The sequence below is a fragment of the Prosopis cineraria genome, unplaced genomic scaffold (genome assembly GCF_029017545.1).
Source record: "Prosopis cineraria cultivar Desert tree isolate PC_DT_omini unplaced genomic scaffold, ASM2901754v1 PC5, whole genome shotgun sequence".
Taxonomy (NCBI): domain Eukaryota; kingdom Viridiplantae; phylum Streptophyta; class Magnoliopsida; order Fabales; family Fabaceae; genus Prosopis; species Prosopis cineraria.
Window position 1 is genome coordinate 2552645 of NW_026555336.1, and position 23967 is coordinate 2576611.

Below are 23967 nucleotides of genomic sequence, written 5' to 3' on the forward strand. Positions count from 1 at the left end.
AATATTACTGACTAAGTCTTGATAAATGAGGAACGAAAGAAAGGAGGGTGGTCTATAATATACTTGATTAATTGGTTGGCAGATGGGAGTGAAGGAATGAGAATGGCTAAATGAGATTAGTGTTTCCCTGTATGGTTGCGTGTAGTGATTGATTTTTTTTTTTCCCATATTAAAATTTCAAAAAAAATGTAAAAGGGTTTGAGTGGGGCTGGCCTTAAGTGTGGTTTGAATGTTTATATAGTAAGAAAGCACAATCTGAACAACGAGCCGTCCTAGCTCAGTGGTAGAGCGCGTGGCTTTTAACCACGTGGTCGTGGGTTCGATCCCCACGGACGGCGAATTTTATTGTTGTCTTTTCCAACTTTTAAGTAACCCACCAAAACGGTCCTTTTCGAGGTTCCTTTGCGCATTGTTCAAACTCCACAAGTCAACACGTGGGTGAATGGCCATCGTTTACGTGAGTCCAACATTGACATTAAATCACATGGCCATTTAGAATGTATAAGTTGACAGATTTACATGCACATAATTTTTTTAATCCATGGATAGCAATATTTAATTCAGAACTTGTTCATAGGCTTATTTATAAACATGATTTGCATCTTGAAATCCCATGCTTCGCGTTGATTTTACTGGTTGCTAATTTAAAGCATGAATTTAAATGCTGAACTTGTTTTTTCATGAACTCTGGTCTCTGGAGTATATTTTTGATATGCGAAACGCAAACATATGTCGATGACCATTAAATATTAAATAATACACCTTTTATCTTAAATTATAAAATATTTTAAAAAAGTTTTTTTGTCCTAAAATATAAAACATTTTAAGTATATTATAGTTTTATTAAATACATAAATTTTAATATTACTATTTCTCTCTTTATAATTAATTTTTATCTCTTCTCTTTTCAACATGTTAAATGATGAATATTTTTAAAAATTTATATTTTTATTTTAAAAAGATAAAATTATTAAATGTATTTAATAAAATTTATTAATATATAAGATTTTATTAAAAAATATTTTATAATTTAGAACGGAGTAAGTAATAAAAAGGATACATAAGAACAGGGACATATTTACCTTATGGCTTATGGGGGAAATTGCTCCCGCAAGACCAAAAATAATTACACATAATAACCTAAAATCTTTCAATTGCCTCCCTTAAAAAAAATCACTTGCTCCCTATTCTAATTTTTTTTTCACTTTTCCTTTCAAAAGGTCTCTCTTATCCCCTAAAAAAATGATTTAACTAAAATTTTATCTATATTTTATAATCTTAAATAAATGGAGGGAGAGATAATTTAAAAATAAATTTCTTTAATTTTAAATCTTTTAGAAAATAATTAACATTTTTGTTGTGTGACAAATTTATCAACATTATATATATCTATATAGGTTCGGCAAGCCTGGAAATTTTAGCACATTTTCTTACATGGGTATCGTTGTAGAAAAAGATTGTTTCTAAATTTCTAATCAAATAAAGCAGACAAATTTTCAAAAAAGGAAGAAACGACGGATTTCCCTGGTAATAATAGCTAGTCAAAGATTACATGGACTTTTTAGTGCCACGCAGAGGTAAAATCTTCATGATTCAAGCGCTCAGAAAATAAAAATAAAATTATGCATAAGAATAGTAAAATCAAACCAAATCGATGTGAATTCAAAAGTGTGATAATTGCACCTAGTCGTATCATTACATGTAAATAAGAAAAATTTACTGTGTCTTTTGGATTAGGTCATCAAACTTTAGCTGACCTTTTGCTAAAATTAACCACCCGAAGATTTGTAGATGTAACTCTTATTAATCTTTTTAATTTGACTAGATCGATTTAAGATTCTCCCCTCAATCTGGAGAACTTTATTTTACACGAAATCTGCTATGAATTAAAACCCAAGGCTGAACTAATACAACTAATTAAAGTGAAAATATTAATAATTACGTGATTCTCACACATACATTAATTTGTTAGCGAGAGTAATATTTTCAGCTTGAATCTTGAGGATCCCATTATGCAGAAGATCAAGAATATTGTAGCCATATCCCATATCTCGGCTGTACTGCTCCGTTTTAAGAGATAAAGATGCGTATTTCATATACTAATTCCGTTTTATCACAATATCTATGTGATAAGTGGTGCATGAAGGTGCATAAGGATTAAAGAAAATTTCAACACCTTGTCTTTACACTCTCACATATACTGATTCCATTTTACATTATAAAACACCCACTAAAAAATTATTTATTTTCTTTGATATTCTAAAAATATTGTGTTATGTCCAAATTTACCATCTTAAGTACCATCTAATCCCAATTATTAGGAATATTTTAGGCGAAACAACATTAAATACTGTACATAATCCATAAAATTTTTTATACTGTGAAACATAGACATCTCCAAATAGGCAAATAGTGCCTTATAAATTGAAAAGGGGAGTAAATATAATGTACAAAATGGTCAAGATCAAGAGGGAAAACTGCCTACAGAGGACTAATGAAAATGGCACAGGTCATGAGAATCCAAGAAGGATTTAGGCTAACTTAGAACCAAGTTCACAAAAAAGGAAAAAAAAAAAAGTCAAAGTTTTCAGTGATTTTACGGAAGTCTCGAGGCCTGGCTTCTACAAAATATAACAATCTTCGCACTTATTAATTCGATAAGATCGAAGTTTGGGATCTTATATAGTGTGTGATTTGATTGTAACCTTAAATCACATGTTTAGAAAAGTTAAAACTTGCTTACCGGTTTCATCATATGGAAGCTGAAATTATTTTCTTATGACCCTCCTGCTGGGCGTAGAAATTTGACCTTAGAAGATAAGAGTAATGAGCCTAATGCTGTTAACTAATCTTTTCATTTGTACTGAATTGTATTATTATACAAAGACATGATTATCACTTGAAAGCTACAAAGATTTTTAGAGAGGGGTCAGTATTGGCAAGATTTTAACCGTTTCATCATGTATTCTTGTATGTTCTCGTGTTGAAAAGATCTCATCGCAATCTTCAGTCTAAATATATCGTGGAAATTTCGATTAAGAAATTGATTTCTTTAACGTGGGCTTCATACAAAACACAAGAAAATGGCTTTTGTAAATGAGGGAAGTTGCATTTCCTTGACATGATCTGTGTGCTATTTTCGACTTGCAAGGAAAATATTGCAAAAGCTCTCCGACAACACATCTTTTAGAAACAACCGCAGCTAGAGTAATTTTGTTTTCTACAGCTTTCAAGGTGTCTTACTTCTTCCCCAAAAAAAAAAAAAAAATCTCGATGCCTATCATCAACGTATATGTTTCTGTGGATATGTATAACGAAGCAAGGGAGAAAGAGCCTTCACCGCTTTCTAAATTCTGATTTACAACTTAGCTGATGGAAAAAGAAGAGACAGAACATGGATTCCCGCTTGAAATAGGCAGTTCTCTCCAACATCAATGAGATCTTAATTACTTTCAAAAATGATTCTCAGTCTCCGAAGCTCTCTTCGGTGCCAAAAATAAAATAATAATAATAATGCAGGAGCGAGTCTCACCAGTACGCAATATTATCTCTTATATATCAACTCCAGCAGTAGGTCTGCGAAATAATCTGTTCAGAACTGCAGAAGAGAAGAGGGCCACGAAAAGATGTTAAATTTGTACCCACAAACACACACGTACACCACCACCACCAACAAATATATGTGTTGAATTTAAAATATGTACACGCACAATGAGCATCTATAAATTAAACTGTTCTCAGATCTATGTTCCTCTTTTTGTGTGCCTCTAACTTTGACTCCTCTTCGTCATTTTATCTCTTTTCCCTTTAGCCCAAGTTTTGCTTCGTTCTTTTTCCTTTCTATTATTGAATTCAAATTCACCCGTGTCATCAAAATAACTAACGATCGCACAAAAAATGAACGCCGTTTCCTTTATACTTGAAAACAGTAAATATACACTGGACGAATCAAGGTAAAACTGTTTCAATGTCGTTATATGCTCGCATAGAGCAAGACAGAAAAGAAGACTACTATAGTACTATTATATATATCAATTACGGATCCTACTCAAAACGGCAAAAAACCTTCTGTTCCCGCAATAGGATGGTTTCATCAATTATTTTTCATAAAGGAAAAAAAAATAAAGGTAGGTCATATTTTCACTGTGAATGGTAGAATCTAGATAGCAACAATTGCTATTAGCTTACGGTACATTCCTGCATCAGTATGACTTGAATTTAACAAAGACCAAATCAGGATACGCAGGCTATAGTACACTAAAGTGGCCATTGGAGCTAATCATAATTGATGAATGCGACATTCACCATCGTCCTGAACATATCAGTCTGTCCACAAAATCCAAGATTATCTTACCGAATAATCTAATGTCTGTTTTAATTAATTGTCATTCATTTGTAAACATGGCTCGGATATAGTTAAAAAAAAAAAAACTTGCATCTATTTATTTTCAGCTGCCCTCAGAACAATCATGCATTTGAAAGGAAAAAAAAACATGGAAATCATTGAAAAAAGCAGCGATCTCACACGAGAGAGGGGGGGGGGGGGGAGAGAGAAGGCGAAGCTTAAACAGGCATCAAAGATCAAAGATAAAGCCGATGACAGTGGAAGACGACAATATACATACCAAAGTTAAAAATGTTAGACGACATCGTCGAAGGCGCAAGAGCTGCAAAATTGGAAATCAGGAAGAAGGACCAACGCTCCTACCATCCAAACCTTCCGATTGCTCTTGGTGTTGCTGTTGCTGGGGCGGTAGAAGAAGCTGTTCCTGAAGCTGATGGTGCTGAGGAGGATGAGGGTGATGCTGATCCTGCTGTGGCGGAAGAAATAGCTGCTCCTGAACCTGATGATGCGAAGGCTGCTGATGGTGACACTGATTCTGCTGATGGTGCGGTTGCTGCGGTAGAAGCATCTGCTCCTGAAGTTGTTGCTGTGGCTGCTGTTGCTGTGGCGATAGAAGTAGCTGTTCCTGAAGCTGGTTGTGCAGAGGCTGATGATGCTGATGCTGATTCTGGTGCTGCGGCGGAAGAAACTCTTGAGGATGATGACGCGGAGTATGATGATGGTGTTGCTGATTCTGCTGCTGAGGATGATCTCCTCCTTGAGCTTGCTGTAGTTGCATCGAATGGTAAGCGTTGTCGTATGTGTTCAGAGCCAGCGAAGGCGACATCTCTGGAGCTTGGCTGAATCCACTCCCCGAAACCGATCCCATTTCAATGCCCCCTCCGCCACCATACCTCATAAAGTCTTGCTGCTGCGGCGGCGGCGGCTGTTGTTGCTGCTGATCATAAATCCCAAAGAATTCTTGCACTTGCCTCACATCCATATCCGTCGTTAACTGCGTCCCCAACATCTGCTGCTCAGCACGCTGCTGCTGCTGCTGCTGAGGTTCACGAATCACCAATTGTCCGCCGCGAGACGCCATGGACTGCGGCAGCATGTTATTGTTGTTGGGGAAAACGGTGGGACCATAAACATTGCCCTGGTGGTGAGGGTGCAACGGAATCACTCCATGATGAGGGTCTAAAACGGGAACCATGGGCTGTAGAGCCTGAGGGCCTATATAAGTAGCGAGCTCCTTCTTCGCTTTGTCGACCTCACTCTGTACGTGCTTAAGCCTTTGCTGGAGAACGGAAATGAGTCCCACGCAGCCGTAGACTGGGTCCCGGAGCCGAGCCTCGGCTTCGTAAGCTAAGGACCTGACGGCTTCTTCGCGGTGAGCCACGTTTAGCTCAGTGAGAAGCTTAGAAACATTGCTGGCGCCGAACACTTGGTGGACGGTAGAGAACTTGCGAGGGTTGTCCGGCGGGAAGTATGGTGCGAAGACGCATTCTTGGGTGCATTTTCGCCTCTGAAGCTTGCACGCGGCACACGGAGTTTTCGATGATGACATTATTTCCAATCCTACACGTTATATTCAAGCTATTAAACAATTTATTTGATCTCGTGATCTTAATTTCACAACCAAACAAACAGTGCTGCGAATTTTACAATTAAGAACGGAAGGTTAATTAGAGAGAACGAGAGAGAGATGGAGTCAAATACCAATAATTAATTAATTAATTAATAACGTACGGTGATAAAGAAAAGTGAAATCCAGCGAGGAAACGAGGAATCACGTCGATCAAGAAAGTGTATTCAACGAAGCTTCATATTCACCAACAGATTCTCGATTGAAGATTAAAAAATTCAGTGATAGATCATTAAAATAATCACCAAGTCATTAAAAGTGTCTCATAATTAATCAAATCAAGTATCGTTCTCCTTAAGGAGCCAACGTGAAATCAGGGTCCAAGCCGATGATTTTTAATCAGGGCAATATATATATATATATATATACATATATATAATTACAGAAACCTTCACCGTGAGAAACTAAAAACTAGAAAACAAAATTAAACGAAGACAGACGAAAGAGAACAGTATATTCATCGCGAAAAATCTCATCATTCATTTCCAGAAGACCTAATCAAAGAAACAATAAGAGTTGCACCGACGAGATCTAGACATGGCGGGTTTGGCATGTTGGTGAAGTTTGAAAGAGGAGAAGACAAATCGAATGGTTTCAGAGGATAAAAACAGTGCCATGGTGAGATCTAAACGGTGGCCCGAGGTCGAAAATCATGAGATTTTACTTTTAGTATACAAGAGAATAGAAAATAATTAACGAAGTGAATTTAAACACACGAAGAGAAAGAAAAGAGCTTACAGTACTGGTGTGCGAATGGAGGCAACGACTGTGCGCAGAATATATGAGCGTAAGCGAAGCAATTTGAGAAGAAGGAAATTTCTTTCTAGTTTCTTCTGCGTGCCTCGGCGTTCCAGCCTCCAGCTTTGAGAAGTTGGGGCCAGCCTTCTTTAAATTCAATTTCGGCCCAGCCTATATGCAATTTTAATTTACACCACCATATTATATTTGTCATTATCTTGTTTGTTATTTTTAGTTTTGAATTTGAATTTGTTTATGGCCATTATTTGTTAGTGTTTCAATATATAGTAACAGTTATTATTATGAGAAGCATAAAATAATTAATGTGTGTGTATATATATATATATATTCCAGATTAGTATCTCAACATATTAGTCATTTTTTTTATTTGATAAGATTGATATTACAGAATCTTCTAGATAAATTGATTGTTTGAGGCATTATGATTTATGAGATGCATTATTTGTATATATGCTGAAATTATATAATGTTAATAATGATGTGTACTGATCGAATAGATAGTTGTCGTCTGGTTAAAAAAAAAAAAAAAGATAGTTGTCGTTAAATTAGCCTAGATACGGATTGAACTGAATTTTTTTTCCATGAATAATAATTTCCATTATTTGAATGATTGGATTGGATTGGATTATTATTATATTTTTTTTACCAAGATTGGATTATTAATGAGCTTATTTATATTTGGTCAAATTACAATATGTATATATATATATATTTACAAGAAACTAAATCATAAAAATATAGGAATGGCCTTGACCCTCGATCGAGCCGAAGTGCGCCTTAAATAATAACTAAAAAAGGTCACATTACATAATAATAATAATATAAAATCATCCTTAAATTCACAAACACACACATACACACTATTTATTAAAAAATCAATTTTATTTTTTTAAGACGCATAATTTTACTAGACAAAAGGGAGATTATACTCATTTCATTTAAAAATATAAGACATTTTTAACTGAATTTTATCTTCAATACAGTAATTATCTAATTTTAAATTAATTCTATTTTTTTATATTTATTCCTATTAAACACCTAATAATAAATACAAAGTCATTATCAATAGAGACACTTTTAAAAAGAAAGCAATGATTATATCTTAAAAGATAAAAATATATTATAATTTTAAATATTCAACTACTCAAAAAATATTTTATTTTTTTGAAAGGAAGGAGTATCTCACAATTAATACTTAATGCTCGTTTAGTTATTTAATTAAGAGAGAATGACAGTTAAGTCTCAAAATAATAAATTAATACTAGTTAAGTCTTTAATTTTTTTTTATAAAATCAGTTATAAATATCAATTCAAATAGTTATAAACAAAAATTTTTGTTACAATTTAAAAGTTACATTTAATATTTAAATACTTATATGTAATTAAAACTCCTAGATTTATAATAAATGTAGATTAATATTTTTAATTTACTTTTTTAAAAAATTTATTAGAAACTTAATTGGTATTAATTCACTGCCTTAGAGCCTAACTGTCGTTTTCTCTTTAGTTAATGGCTTTGTAATCTAGTAGTATGTAAACTTCGTTGTAAGTTGCAGGTTATACGTCTAATCCCACTTGTAATTTTAGTAGTTTTAAAATGATTTATACTTTTTTATAAAAAAATATTTTCACTATTACATCATATTATTTTTAAAAGATATTTAAAGTAGTTTCTCAAAATAATTCAATTTTTTTTCAAATTCTGATTACTTTTTAAAGTTTAAACAAATGTCATAAAATTTTATAAAATATATTTTTTTAAAAAAAATAATTTATTCATGAATAATTATAGGTCAAAATATACAAAATTTCCATTAATTTTAATGTTGATGGTCAAAATATGAAACTTTATAATCCTAATTTTAAACATTTAATTAAAGATCAAGATTATAATACACGTAGACCCAAAATTCAAGGAGGATATTTAGTCCAGATAATAATTTTTTAAAAGATGGGATAAAACAAACAAATCTTAGATATTTATCATTTGTTATATCAATTGCTTTTAATTTGTGTGGGCCGGATATCACTGACCCTATTCATTATAGACTAAATTTATTTTTTTAATAACGTTTACCGTTTAAAATGACTTGTTTTTTATGTGATAAACTGATTGATACCCAGTATTATTGGATATTATTCGAACAATGAATTGGGAAGGTTAATTTTAAATATTTAAAAATAAAAGGAATTACGTGTAACTAAGTGATTTACATGGAAAGAGATATTTTACTTTAATTCTCGGTCCAGTCTAGTAAAAGAGATATTTTACTCCATTCCTCCCTCATTCCAGGAATCATCATCAATTCCTTTTACTCTCATCAGACGAATGGACGATTTTAATAGAAATGGAATAGCTATAACATTAAATTAGGCAATGCTATAGAATATCTTGGCATTTAATTTGAATATGCAAATGGCTTAATTCCACTTATTTAACAAGTGTTTTACACTACACGATATGATAATAAATTGTTTAATAGATTTAATTGAACAGTTATAAATGATTTTGTCATTAATACTCTGAATATAATAAATCTCATATTTTGGAGGAGATAGCATGTAACTCATTGAATTAGTGGCCTTAGTTTACGAGACGCTTTGTCATTATCTTATGTACGTGAACATCTGTATTTTCCTTTAAGTTTCTTCCACCAAAGTAATTAATAGAATTGAAAACAATTAAGTACGTTTGCCCTTGTTATTAAATAAAGTTAGTGAAATACTCCTCCCTTCATCTTAGTTTAAATATGAGACACTTCAGGAAGTAATGTGATATCCCAAAATATAAGACACTTTAACAAAAATAAAATTTCATTAATTATACTTATTTCAATATTATCCTTCCTTCTTAAAGGTCATGTTAGGATAGTTGTTTCTTGGCTTGAATTGACAAGATAAGACTTTGTGAAATGAGATAAAAGTATATTTCAGACAGGATAGGAGTTCATTATTAGGCCTCCTCGTCTCGTCCCAAGCAATATGTATATTATTATATTTTTATTTTTTATTAATACTTGTTTTGGTATAAAATAAAGCATCATACCAAAATCAAAATGAGGAAGGAAAACTCAAAGGACAGCTCCAAGTGAAGACAAGGCTTGATCCATTTTCAAAAAGAATCATGCTACACACATACTTAGTGTGGTCCTTAAGACTCATAATGACTAGATATTAAAAATCATTATCTGACGTGCCATGAATTTTGTGAGGTCATGTTGAGTGATCATGAATATTTAGCACACGGCTTTGGATTCTTTGAGCATAACAATCTTAGATAAACGATTATAAAAGGGACTTAACTAATGACCAAAAAAAAAGAAGAAGAAAAAATTAATTGTTTAGTCCTCCAATTTTTAATTCACTTGTAACTCAATCCCTCAACTATAACTCAATCCTTCAACTATGACTCATCTATAACTCACTCCCTCAACTTTTGAATAACTCATAATTTAGTCCTTCAACTTTTGTTAATTTTTTTTCATGTTAGCTTATATTTCACATCAAAGAGCAAGAGAAGGATATTTTAGAACAATATATGAGCATTTCTTTTAGCCCTTTTATTTGATAAGAATTTAAAAAATAAAAAATAAAGACCAAATTATAAGTAAATCAAAGGTTGAGGGACTAAATCATAATAATTTATAATTAAGGGACTGAATTGCAACAAGGTATGGTTGAGGGATTAAGTTACAAGTGTGTTAAAATTTAAAAACTAAAAGATTAATTTTCTCAAAAAAGAACAACAACTTACATAAGAAAACAACCTCAAATTCATTTTTTTTCAAATTATTTACCTTGCACTTCATAATTAGACTTAGAATTATTTTTAGTTCATAAGTTGTAATTACTACAACTTTGTACTTTACTTTTTATTAATTAAAAACACTTTTTACACCAATCTCTTTCCATCTTTGCATTTGGATGAACTAAGATAGAGAGCTCAGAAACCTATAGTTATCTTTGAGACTCCGTATCTCTGTCATGCCTGATTATATTATTTGGACACAACATTCAACTTGTGAAAACAATATTTTATTTATTTTTCCATTAGAGTACCATAAAATTGTGTATTTTTTTTTTGTTTTCTTTTTCCATAACCATCTCTAAGTCTCACTCTCTTCTTTGACTTTCTACCATGATTCATGTATCATTGTTAGCTCAGAAGATATTAGATCTCAACTTGATCTCACCTCCTTGCCTTAGATCTAAATTTCACCACCTTGAATCTCAATTGAAGAGGAAGAACCAATGACCTAAATGTTGTGCTTTGCTAGTTTATTTAAGTCATGCAAGTCTTATTCTGTTGTTGCTGTTGTACTTGTAGTATGATGATTATTTGTGTGGTTGTTGTGTTTTTTATTTTAAGTTGTAATTGTGATTGATGTAACTTAATAATTGACTTTAACTTGTATGTTTGCACTTTAAATTATGATTGTTGTAACTCAATGGTTGAATTTATTTACTTGTATTATTTTGGTTTTGGATTTAACAAGTTATGTAAATAAATAAATGTTATTACTCAAGTTTTTTCTTTTACATTTTGTCTTCTTTACCTTTTCTTACATTCTATTCCTTCCAATCCTTATTATTAGCCATTTCTAATTTTTTTTATTGGAACCAATAAGATATGATTATTAACTTTATTTAAAAATAAAATAAAATTTTAATTTTACCCTTATTTGAATAAAAAAGTTTTCAAAATTACGTTATATTCTCTTTCACAATCAATGAATAATGAGTTTAGGTAGATGTGATATTGGAAAAACGTATGATCAATATCCATTAAGTATCTTATATTAAAAACCAAAAAATCTTTTTAGGAAATACTCTACGATAGAAACCGGAGGAGAGCACATTGTATATAGATTTTACTTTTTCTTTAGTTTGTGCACTTTCATGGGAACAAGAAAGTAGGAAGGGATGAAATAAATTTTGAAGACGGTGAGTTTGAAAAAAAGGAAGAAGGTTGACAATTTAGTGGAGGCTTTGGCAACTGGTAGCACCAATTACCAAACGCAATCATTATTAGCGTTGCACCCCACGTTCGTTCATGACTCCAAAGCCATCGCTGCTGTCACCCTCCTGGATTTCAAGCTTTAGACTAAACTACGCACGCAATTCTCATCCTATTAACACTAAACTACCCATTCTACTATTCTGGTGAAAGGAACAATGCCTCTTACAAAATAACAGCCCTCTCAATCATCCCCAATTGATGCTAATGCAATTATAAATGCTCCATCATTAACAATTGGGCTTTCAATTTTTTAAAAAATTGCTGAATTTTGGCCCATAGCTTTTTCCCCCGACCCCAAAGTTGCTAATAAGCTTTGGTTCTTACTCCCTCAATTAAAAAATATATAAGTGAATTATACTTTTAATAAATTAATTAATTATATTTAAATTAATATTATTTTTTATATGTTTATCATTAAAGATTAAGGATTGAATGATTTATCTATTGATTTTTTTTTTCCCTTCACCAATATCCATTCTTGCGTTTTGAGGTTTCCCCCTAAATTTGGCATTTCACAAATGGGTGAATGCAGCCCAAACTTGGTTTGAAATTTTGACATCTGAGAGATATTAGCCCAAAGGAAAATGAGATCCACCGCACTGACCACATTTCAGACGGGCCCGGAGCCTTAAACCCTTGACGAAATTAAAACCCTCTCTCTCCCTACCACCACAATTCAGGGGCAATAACCGTCATGGCGAAGTGGTGGCGCTCCGCCTCCGGTCACCTCCGAGTGGTGGCAAATAGCAGTTGGGAGTCCTCGTTCTTATCGAGATTCCAGTATGCTTCCTACCACACGATCCAGGCTATCCCGAGAGAGTGCACTGGTAGTCGAGTCTCTGCTAGAGACAGATTCCAAGGTCGAATTCCAGCCGTTGTTGAGTACCAGAATCTTCTCGGTCAAAATTCTGCCATCCAATCGGCGTCCAGGAAGCGCTTGCTTACCACAGAGAGGAAGCAGATTAAGGCCATGCTTAATTCCGTGGACCTTCCTTTCTTTTATTCCACCCGGTTTCCTCTCCAGATCCGTGCTGGCTCTGGATCTTCTCATTTGCTTGAGTCTGGAACTGTTTTACCAATTAAGGTTTTCATTTTATTACAAGTTTGAAGATTTTGGAAAGTGACAATTAGTTAAACTAAGCGATTTTTGTTTTTAATTTTCAATTGGTTGTTTTGGTTTTCTTCATCTGTTCCGTAGATTCATAGGGACAAAGAGAGTGGGAAAATTCTAAATTTAGTGTTTGTTTGGGCTGAGGATGGGCTGGACTTGAAGGTAGATGTACCTGTAGTTTTTAAAGGCGAAGATATATGTCCTGGATTGCAGAAAGGTATTTTCTTTGCCTATTTATATTCACTTGATTGTTTTGGGTTTTTATTTTGAAAATTACTGCTATATCTTTGGGTTTGAGTAGTTTCGGGCGTAGTTTATTCGGCTTCAAATTAAATAATGATCATGCATTATGCGATAGGAAGTCGCTTTGTTTGGTTGGAGCATTGTACTGTTTAGTGATCTTATAAAAGGGAGGGGAAATACATTCCTCCGCTGGCTTCCTTATTGTTTCTTGAAATTATTCTCCTTCTGCTAGACTTGTTTTGTTTTTGGAAATTTAGATTAGTAGCCTTTAGCAATTAACTTCACGAGATAAGTCAAGAGCTTAAAAAGACTGTGTTCGTAAGTCCCTTATGATATGGGCAAAATTGGTTGGTCTAGTTAGGAGATGTTTTTATCTACTCGAACATCTGTAACCAAGCTAGAGGCGTTTGTGCTATATTTTTAAAATTTCTAAAGTTACCTTACTGCTACTATCTATCAGTTCCCTCCCAGGCTTCAGGTTCTTAGTGGCAGGCATTTTCTTCTCAAAAATGTTGTTGGAAGATCATTCTACCATTTAGTAGTATTAAAACAAAGATGTCTTATGAATTATATGTGTTTCTTAGACTTATTTTTTTCACTCTTCACCTTTTTTTCTTGTTCTCTTTCTAGTGAGCTGAGAACAGTAATTTCCAGCTTATTGATTTCGGAAAGGCTATTTTACAGCCACAGATGAAACAGGCTTTATGAGAAATAAAAGAAATTGAAATGATGTTGGATAAGTTATTTGGCATAAAAAAGGTGGGCTGGGGAGAACTTGAGGAAAAGCAGTAACTAGTGAAATTGTTTATAAAAAATGACCTCTAAAGCATGGACGCTGACAAATGACCTGACATGGACATCATCAGTAATTACCTCATGATGGGATATATGGTCTTTCATTATACATTTATAGATGGGCCTTTGTTTCATTTTCAGGGTTATTTGTGACCGAGCCTTGTCTGGCTCAAGTTTAGGCAGTGTTGCAAGTGTGATCATGTTGTATATGGAGTGTGTTCAGTCCCAAATGATAAATTTCTTCATTCTAACAGTCCAACAAATTTGAACGTGTTTTGTGGTGTTCTCATTGTCAGACATGCGATACTCAAAGATAGTTTTGTTCATGCTTTATCGATATTAACTCAGTAACTCTATCACTTTCCTTTTTGCTGGCAAATATATATTATAGTGATATAGCTTTGAAAGTCTTGTGATTTTTGGAATAATAAAGTCTTTTATGCCATCAACTTTCTTGTCCTTATTCCTATCAAATTAAGGAGGTGAGCAAGGTTGCCACAGGAAGGCTGGCTGGCTGGGAATAAAGTCAGCCAATTGTTTATGCTTTCTCTTCACATCATGCATTGCTTAACCTTGCTAGTATTACATGATATAGGAAGGTTGTCCATGATTCCATTCATAGAAAATTATCTGGATATCTTGATTAAAATTCCTAAATTTGTAGTTAGCAAAATTGGTATCCAAATGAGGGTCTAATGTGGTTTAGATTCTAATATTAAACTAATATGCAATTACAGGTGGCTGTTTGAACAGGATCCGAACTAGTCTTAAATATCTTTGTCCATCTCAGCACATCCCATCAAAAATTGAGGTGGATGTGAGCAATCTAGATATTGGGGACAGGGTGTTCATGCATGATATTGAGGTACATCCATCCTTGAAACTTCTGAGCAAGAATGAGAACATGCCTATATGTAAAATAGTTCCCACAACCTGGGAAAACAAAGAACCTGCTCCTGCTGACGACCAGCTACATTTGTAAGGAGAAACGCGAAGAGACAGAGAGATTCAGTGTCCAAATAAATGGGGTACATTGGAGCAGTGGTGAGCTCAAGCACCTGCACTTTACACCTGTTTGATTTTTGGTTCTAAACGGGCATTTCATTGTTGGTAAATAGGTGGCTGTTGATGACCAATAGATTATTGATTTCTATGTGCCCTCTTTGAACAACGGTTGTGTCAGGGACATTTTCTAGTTCTTGGACAGTTAAACCCGATTTGACCATATTATAGTCAGATATATTTGAATCAAAGCTACCCTTTCAGTCTAGCCTTGTAGTCTTTATCATTTGCTCAATGCTCAATGCCAAAACCAAAGTGGAGTTTGGGAAGTTGTTTTAGGTACTGTCATTAGTGTTCTTACAGGAGCGTTTCGAATCGAACGGAGTTCCCCATCCCAAGAATGTCTTGTTTCCTGTGTGGTGAGTGGTGACTCTTTCTGTTGTGTTGAACCAGACTGGTATGGGTCTACTTTTAGTAGGGTCTTGCAAACTAGTTCGGTATATTGTAACAAGTGTTTGAGGTTGCTTATTTTAGCTTCATTGTAGTTTACGACAGGTGTAGATAAATTATTTGGGCGCGATACTGAGCTTCAAAAGGGAAAAAAAAAAGATACTTTTAATCTGTCTCTTCAACGAAAAAAAATAAGAGAAAGCATCCCATTCCCAAGCGAAATTTTGCATATCTAATTTGTGAAGTAATTTTTCAAGAGGGCTAACCCCAGACTAACTAAAGAAATGCTTTATCGTTCAGGGTATGTAGCATATCAAACACCATGCTTTATAAATTATAGGTATAGGAATCTTGAGGCAGCCTATCTCATTTAGCGTGATTCGTCCTCTTGTAGTAACGTAAATTAGTGAAATTAAATGGAAAAGATTCAATGCCTCTTAAGTATGCGTTCGGCTGCCAGTTTGCATGACCCAATTTTAATATGTATAGTGAGGCTTTGCTTTGCAAACGGTGAGGAAAAAGCAGCCATAATCATTCCATTCTTTTCTATTCTTTATCCTCTCATTTATATTTTTTCCATAAACCAAACGGCTCCTGAGTTTAGCCCATTTTTGTTGTGTTTCATGACAAGACTATACGTGTATTAAACAATTAAGTACCTATTAGTTAAAGTGTAAGAGACTGAAAAAATATTGAGAGATTGTAAGACAAATATGAGATAATTTTCTTCAAAAAAGTGATAGACCTTACCCGATCGCTTTCTATTGTCCGTAAGCTCTTTCATGAATAAATAATTTTCATGGTGTTTGCTAAAAAAAGAGGGAGAATTTCAGTTAAAGATCATCAAAGAGAGATATTTACTCATCGTCCCAGCAAAATCTGAAAATTCTCACCAAAATTTATAGATTTAATTGAAATAAAATGAGTATCTCAAAAGATTGAAATACTTTTTTGGCAAAATTAACAAGTACTTAGTTATTATCTAATTTTACTTGATAATTTCTTAACAAGTATTGTTAAATAGTTAACCAATTAATTTCATGGCTCTATAATTTTAAAATCATTTTGTATTAATTTTATAACTTTACTTGTTAATTTGTTAACATGACTTGTTAATTATTTAACTTATGAATTCTTTAAAAGATTTGTTTACTCAATTTGACTGAAAAGTATTATTATTAGTTATTAATTTTTGTACTTCACTATTTAATTTATCAATAAAAATTGTAAATTATCTGATTTCACCTGTCAGTAATCATACTAATATTAGTTGTTAATTATTTAACTTTTACTTGTTAATTTATCAATATCAGTTGTAAATTATATGACTTGTCAATAATCATACTAATTCAATCATTTTGTTCTAAATGCAAAATTATTAATTATTAATTTTTTAATTTTACTTTTTAATTTACCAATATCAATTATCAATCATTTCTTTCTTTCTTTTGTTGAAGGGTATTTCGATCTTTTCAACCATCTATTTTATTTCAATTTAGTTTATAAATTTTGCAAAGAATTTTTAAATTTTTTTAGGACCCATTGATAAAAATCTCTCTTCCATAGTCCTTAACTAAAATTTTTCCAAAAAAAAAAAATCATGGTGATTCTTATATGAATTAGCAAACTTTCTCTTTTTCTTCTCAGGCACTTGAAATGCATAGAAAGCCTCTCTTTTTCTACTTGTTTTGTTTGTTTGGTTACCTTATTTGAATTTTTTTTAAAGAAAATACGTTTATTATGTCTTAATCCCAATCTTTATAAGTAAAGTTAGTAATTTGAGTTAAACCCGATGGACTAGTCAGAAAAATTTAGAGTTGAGCCTAAAAAATAATATTTTTTTTATGTTCGAGCCTATTCGAGCTTGCTTGAATAGGCTTAAAAAAATTTAATTCAAGCCCAATTAGGTTTGGACTTAGCCCAATATCCAAATAAAAAATAATATTTTTAAAAAATATAATAAGTATTAACTAATTTTTAAAATTTTATATCATTTTATACTATAATACCATATATTTGAGTGTATTATTATAAATATTTTTTTTAAAATTTATATTTTCATATATTTTAATTAATAAAATATTTCAAAATAATATTTAAAATATATTTTAATATTTATTTTTATATTTTAAGACCCACTTATTTTTTTTAAAATTTTTTGAGTCCTATGCATATTTTGAGACTTGAGTATAAAAAAATTGTATTTTATTTTTTATAAAATAGGAAATTAATTTTAAAGTAAAAAATTAAATTAAAAATAATTTTAAAAATAAATTTTGGGCATGTATGAATTTTTGTCTCTATTACTAGGTAAACATAATAAATAGAACAATATCGTTGGATAATTATTTCATTATCATTCATGCTAGACTTGATAAAAATTAAGAATAAACTAGAGTAAACACCTTTTATATGCAAGGATTAAATAATATAAAAAGTTAAAGAAAAAAATAAAAAATAGTATTTTACTCATAATTAAATAATTTTATTTTATATAATATAATAATGATTATTTTTCTCATACTCTTAAAAACAAAAAGTACAATTTACCCAAAAGTTATTAAAAATTAAGATATTAATTTATAAGTAAAGAAAATATTTATAAATAAATTACACATAATACAATAAAATAGTTAAAGAGTTACTTAAATACAAAGTTATTAAGTTATTATTTTTTATTTTATTCTTTTAAAGTTAAAATAATATTTTATGCTTAACAAAGTTATTTAAAAGTTAAAATTGGTTCACAAAATAAAGGAAAAATCTTTTTAAAAAAGTTTTGGATATTTGAGTCGGCTTGAATAAGCCCGAAAGTGTTAGAGCGGGCTTGATTATATAGACTTTTTTATATAAAATAAGATATTTTAAATTTAATAGCAATTGAGCTCAATTGAAATAAGCTCGATTTATCTAAATTATCAGCTCTACTTGTAAGTATCTTATTTGCAAGTGCTTGGTAAAGAAGCATCATTCTATTTTCTCACTAGAGCTGGGTAAACGGGCAGGTTTGGCCCTTATGGGCCTAGCTCTTAAGTCTGATTTTTTATTTTTATCCTTTTTTTGAGGCCTGACTCTTATTTGAAGGGTTCAGGGCCAGCCCATAAGCTCTGTTTTGAAAAAAAAAAATAAAATTAAACACTGTAAATTGATTAAAATATTCTAAAATTAAAAAAAAACTCATAATCCTTTAGAAATTAAACAACAAACATTTATAAGTCTAGTAAAAAAATTCAAATCTTGGTTAAAAAAATAGATCCTTTTTTATAAAAACACAAACATAATAATTATAAAAAAATAAAAAATATTAAAAATTTTATACTATATACTAATATTTATTAAATTATATTAAATTAATTTTAGAATAAATTAAAATTAATAATAATATAATGTGTGTAGGATCAGTGTTTTAGGCGAGTAGGTCTTTCTTGATTTCAAATCCGTGTTCTACTAAAAAAAATTAATAATAATAAAATTTTATAAAATTTATCTAAGTCATCCCTTCAAATTTGATTACTTTCAAAAAATTTAATTTTCAAAACTTAAATTTTTATTTAAATAAGATCTTTAAATTCAGTTTTTATTTTTGGCTCCATTTCCCAAGACAAAATCGGTCTATGTGGAGATTCCTTTAGCTGTTTAAGAAAAACAGTCAGTATCAGCATGAACTGAAAAAAGCTGTGAGTTTTCAATTCAATTAAATTCGAATGGAGTAATAATAATGATCATAAACGACACGAAAGAAAACACCTCTTTCATGCCTTCATGGATGGTTAAACTGCTCAAGGGCGTCGTGTTGTCTTCTGTATTCTATCAACAGACTACAGCGGTTACCTCTCATCCGATCAAGCTGATTAGGAAATCATCATTTGGTCAAATCAAAGTCATTAAAACTAAAACGACAGTAATCTTTTTCTTCCTAGAGAATCACCGAAATAAAACGTTTCCTTCTTCACGTTTCCCGTAAAAGGAAAAACGTTTTGACAGAGCCGACCCTAGCGGAAAGTGGTTTCACGTGCATTCCTCTATCTCCCCCTTTCGCTTTCGCTTTCATTTCATTTCTTTCATATTTCATACCCTTGCTTCAAGAATTCTGCTGTGACAGTGAAGACCAAAAGAGAAGCTAGCCATGGAACCCCCTCCAACACAGTCTATTGAAATTTCCAGCCAAAACTTCCAAGCTGGGAATGATGATCCACAGGACAAGGCCATCAATGAGTGGTAATTTTTTTTTTCTTTTCTCTTCTCAGCTCAATTTCATTTCTTTCCTTTCTGGGACTGCAGAGAGTTATTATCTGATTGAGTTTTCTGATTTTTCTGGAGATGCAGTTGTTCTTGCTGCTATGATTGCACAGGAGGCTGCCTCGATTACTTGTTCTAAAACTTCTGTTGAATTCTTCAATAGGATTACCATGTATTATGGGAATGCCTCCTTTTGTAATTCGTGCTTGTATTATGGGAATTTAGCAAGGAAAAATTTGTGTTTTTAGAGCACTTTTGAGATTTTGAAGAATCTCTCTCTCTCTCTCTCTCTCTCTCTCTCTCTCTCTCTCTCTCTCTGTTATCTTAAATTATTCATGAGCCTTTACCGGCTGGCTTTGACTCGTAATGTAGACAGGAAGGCTTTTGAGTCTCTTTACCGTGTCGGATCATGAAATTACTATTTCTGAAGGACTTTGCGGTTTGGATAGAAAAGCTGACAAAGGGATAATAAACAATATAATAACGATAATGATTAGAACGATGCGGTTGGTAGACAATGCAATGCATCTATATGTCAATTTTCAAAGTCGAAATGGTTTCAATCAAATTCGCAGAAACTAACGAGTATCATCAGCTCAGTGTCTCATTCCCCAGCCTGGCTAATGTGCAAAACATACACAAGAACCTTCTGAATTTCCTAACTGCACAGCCTGACTAATCTTAGGCTTGACTCTGGAAGAAACATTGTTCAGTTTTGCTGCAGATTCGAATATGCTAGGTGTTCTGAATATGCCAAATAAGCAATGATAATCCATTATATGACAGAAAACATGTTCAGTCTTGTTGAAACATGGCAAGATATTGGGGAAAATTCAGAGGAATCGTGGCCAAGTTGGTTTATTAGTGTAATCCAATGCAACTTCTTCCACCTTGTTCTCTCGTGCTTTGTTCGCTGACCTTATGTCTTTTCTATGACTTTTTCCCACCACAACATGATAAGTTTTGCTATCTTCTATAATGATTGTACACACATATTCCACCAAAGAGACACAGATCCACTGAATGCGTATGTTCAAACATCTTACACTTTTTGTATGTATTTATGGTTGGGAAAACATAATTTTGGATTCTTGTACTTTACTCGAGTTTTGTTATAGTTGAAAGATCCTAGAATACCGAAAAGCAAAAGTGTATAAATTTAAAAAAAAAAAATGCAAAGACTTATAGTAAAATTCAAGTAAAATGCAGGGACCTAGAATTATATTTTCTCTCTATGGTTTACTATAAATATTCAAAAATCCACTTGTACTCCCACATCATAACTGGCCAGTGCTTATTGTTTTAATAGGACAAATAGGGTGGAATACCCAATATAAACAGTACTTTGAGATTCATTGCACTTGCGAGTAAATTAGTTTTTTTTTTAAATAAAATCATGTTCTCTGGTTGCATAAATCAATGGAGATGAACAACATGGTCTAACATGCCTATTTAACAACAACGCTCCGGAATGGGAGTAAGATATCGTGACAACCATGAACTATCTCGTATTTAGCATTATCTAGTAACTCAAATTCAAGCACTCATGAATTTCAAATGGCTTGTAGCTTTTCTAATGCAATTTTTAATTTATAAGACTCAAACTGATGGCATTTCTTAAAAAATATTGACTCCCTTATGTTCTATTTAATTACTGTTGGTGACTTTAAATTAGATTTATTGTCATACTAAATGTTAGTGTTCAATTGAGTCCTTAATATCATTGGTTCATCTTAAGTCAAGTCATGCACTTATCTCTATCAAGTAAACGATTTAGTGGGAGAAACAATGAGAAGTTTTTAAGCTACGAGACATATGATGCAATACATCAGCTTGCCACTAAGATCAGTTGTGCATGAGGTGAGAGTGGACTTAGCTACTTACTTCTTCCTCCATTATCAAAGTAAATGTGGACCTGTACCGAACTCGAGTGATTAGATAGTGGCTCCACCACTCTGCATTAAACTAAACAATATGCAGAAACTACTTTTTCTTCTATAAATTGCCTCCACTTTGCAACCAACTGTAACACAGCACTTGTAACTCAGTTAGTAGAGAAAACTCTCTCGGATTTCACTCATGGAGTGTGCCACGAACAAGCATTCTTTTCTTTTCTTTGTCCGGCTAGTGTTCCTTAGTCCGCTTGTCTTCTGTCAACTTAATTACAGGTTCTATGACTCAACCTGTCCAAACCTAACTGGTATTGTTCGATACAATGTCTGGTCAGCCATTTCCAATGAATCCAGAATTGCAGCTTCTCTGTTGCGCCTTCATTTCCATGATTGTTTTGTCAATGTAAATAAGTTGTCTCATAAACAAAAATTATTCTTTTTCTTTAGCCACTTGTATGATATAAGTTGTCATGAAAAACACAAATGAAAGCCTTTTTTTTTTACAGGGATGTGATGGGTCCGCGCTCCTTGATGATACCAGCACGTTCAAGAGTGAAAAGAATGCACTTCCTAACAAAAACTCATTGAGAGGATTTGAAGTAATTGACACAATCAAGTCTGCTTTAGAGAAGGCATGCCCATCCACAGTGTCATGTGCTGATATAGTAACTCTAGCTGCCAGAGAAGCAGTTTATATTGTAAGAAGTATCTATACTATGAAAAAGTATTAGCTTCCTTTTTAATGTAGATACAGTATTAATATGAATGCTTCGTTTTTAATTCCTCAGAGTGGAGGTCCTTTTTGGCCGGTACCTCTTGGTCGCAGAGATGGCACAACAGCAAATGAGACTGAGGCTAATAATTTGCCATCACCTTTTGAGCCCCTTCAAAACATCATTGACAAGTTCATCAATAAGGGTCTTGATATTAATGATGTAGCAATTCTCTCAGGTTTGATTTCTCTCATTGCTTGATATTATAATACGGATACTACAACAAGTGTGAAAGTGAAAGTCTGATGCATGTTTAAAACTTTAGAAACAAACATATTCATAATATGGATATTGCAGGCGCACACACCTTTGGTTTTGCGCAGTGCTTTACATTCAAGCCAAGGCTGTTCAACTTTGGAGGCACAGGCAAATCCGATCCATCACTAGACGCTTCACTTCTTCAAACTCTGCAGAATTTATGCCCTGACCAGGGTGATTCTGACACCAATTTGGCTCCCTTGGATTCAGTGACCACCAACAGATTTGATAACATGTACTACAGAAACCTCTTGAACAATTCAGGATTGCTTCAGTCAGATCAGGCTCTTCTGGGTGACAATAGAACCACTTCTTTGGTGCTCAATTATAGCAAGTATCCTTTTCTGTTCTTGAGGGACTTTGCAATGTCCATGGAGAAGATGGGACGCATAGGTGTTCTCACGGGACAGCAAGGAGAGATCAGGAAAAACTGTAGGGTGGTGAACTAGCTAGCATCTACTACGTCTGTAGACTGTAATAAACAGAACATGAATGTGAAACTTTACGAATTCAGATGTATTTGACTAGCTATAAAAATAGAACATGCTTAGAACTAATGCTTTCTACGCAGTTGATGTAGTTTTTCTAGGCTTGAAAGTTACATGTTTTGACGTCAGTATCAATAATCAATAAATGTAAAATAGAAATTGTAACAAACTATACTATCCACAAGATAAGAATAATGAGACTCATTTCTTAAATTTAATGAAATATATTAGAAAATATGTCTATTTTTATTTAAAAAGTTCATAAATTCATGATTAATTTTTTTTGATGATACTGAAATACATTAGTCAACTAGGTAAATAAAATACAACCAAGAACTAAAATATAAGAAAAACAAGAACCAACTACCTATCCTTTTTGATTATTTTCCACCTCTAAATCTGAGCATGGATAATAATTAAAGAGGCAAAAAATTAACATCTAAAGAGTGAGATAATCTAGCTGAAGAGTCTGCATCCCTATTACAATTCCTATCCACATGGTTAAAAACAATTTGACCATCCTCATAAAGGAAGGAGCTAGCCTATTCGACAAGATCTCTAAAAGAGTAATTGACATCACAACCCTCAATTATTAAATTAATGGCTTCAAAGCAATCGGAAAAGACTTCCACATTGATGAGATTTCACTCCCAACACAAGCTAACGCCCTGTGTCATGCCAATTAATTCTGCCACTGCTGGGGGGACAATGTTTAATTTCGAGCTCAAACCCCATGTCCAGTTGTTGTGACTATCTCGCAGGGTTCCACCACAACCACTATTGCCATCATATCTGACTAAACCATCCACATTGAGTTTTACGAAGCCCTCCCAGTTGGTACTTAGTTGATCTTGCACTGCCTCTACATACTTAAAAAGAAGGCTATTATTCATTGGATCCCTATCCATACAAGCATGAAGTAAACTAGAGATACCATTATTGCTACTTTCCCGACTCTTATTACT

The 23967-nt window shown here is 32.7% G+C and overlaps 3 protein-coding genes, 1 long non-coding RNA gene and 1 other non-coding gene across 6 annotated transcripts; 4 read left to right on the plus strand and 1 right to left on the minus strand.

Moving 5' to 3' along the window:
* The first annotated feature begins 266 nt into the window (after nt 1-266).
* Nucleotides 267-338, plus strand: TRNAK-UUU (transfer RNA lysine (anticodon UUU)). The gene has a single exon. It is a non-coding gene; the product is annotated as a tRNA-Lys (tRNA).
* Nucleotides 339-3309: 2971 nt separating this feature from the next.
* Nucleotides 3310-6840, minus strand: LOC129311998 (LOB domain-containing protein 36). Of its 2 annotated transcripts, none has more exons than XM_054954535.1 (3): nt 6711-6840; nt 4626-5905; nt 3310-3598 (listed from the first exon to the last, which is right to left on the minus strand). In XM_054954535.1, the coding sequence occupies exon 2, from the start codon at nt 5892-5894 to the stop codon at nt 4683-4685; it is 1212 nt and encodes a 403-aa protein (XP_054810510.1). In that variant the 5' UTR covers nt 5895-5905; nt 6711-6840; the 3' UTR covers nt 3310-3598; nt 4626-4682. The 2 variants fall into 2 exon arrangements, with proteins under 2 accessions (XP_054810510.1, XP_054810511.1); XM_054954536.1 differs by having other exon boundaries at nt 4626-5923; nt 6711-6725.
* A 5513-nt stretch (nt 6841-12353) lies between these two features.
* Nucleotides 12354-15451, plus strand: LOC129311663 (uncharacterized). Its single transcript, XM_054954059.1, has 3 exons — nt 12354-12835; nt 12950-13079; nt 14638-15451. Exons 1-3 carry the CDS (start codon nt 12446-12448, stop codon nt 14880-14882), a joined length of 765 nt encoding a protein of 254 aa, XP_054810034.1. The 5' UTR covers nt 12354-12445; the 3' UTR covers nt 14883-15451.
* Nucleotides 15452-19096: 3645 nt separating this feature from the next.
* Nucleotides 19097-19852, plus strand: LOC129310462 (uncharacterized). The gene is made up of 2 exons (XR_008593117.1): nt 19097-19570; nt 19679-19852. It is a non-coding gene; the product is annotated as an uncharacterized LOC129310462 (long non-coding RNA).
* Nucleotides 19853-21630: 1778 nt separating this feature from the next.
* On the plus strand, nt 21631-23071 carry LOC129311729 (peroxidase 10). Its single transcript, XM_054954152.1, has 4 exons — nt 21631-21886; nt 21990-22181; nt 22272-22434; nt 22554-23071. The coding sequence occupies exons 1-4, from the start codon at nt 21671-21673 to the stop codon at nt 22961-22963; spliced, it is 981 nt and encodes a 326-aa protein (XP_054810127.1). The 5' UTR covers nt 21631-21670; the 3' UTR covers nt 22964-23071.
* The last annotated feature ends 896 nt before the right edge of the window (nt 23072-23967 follow it).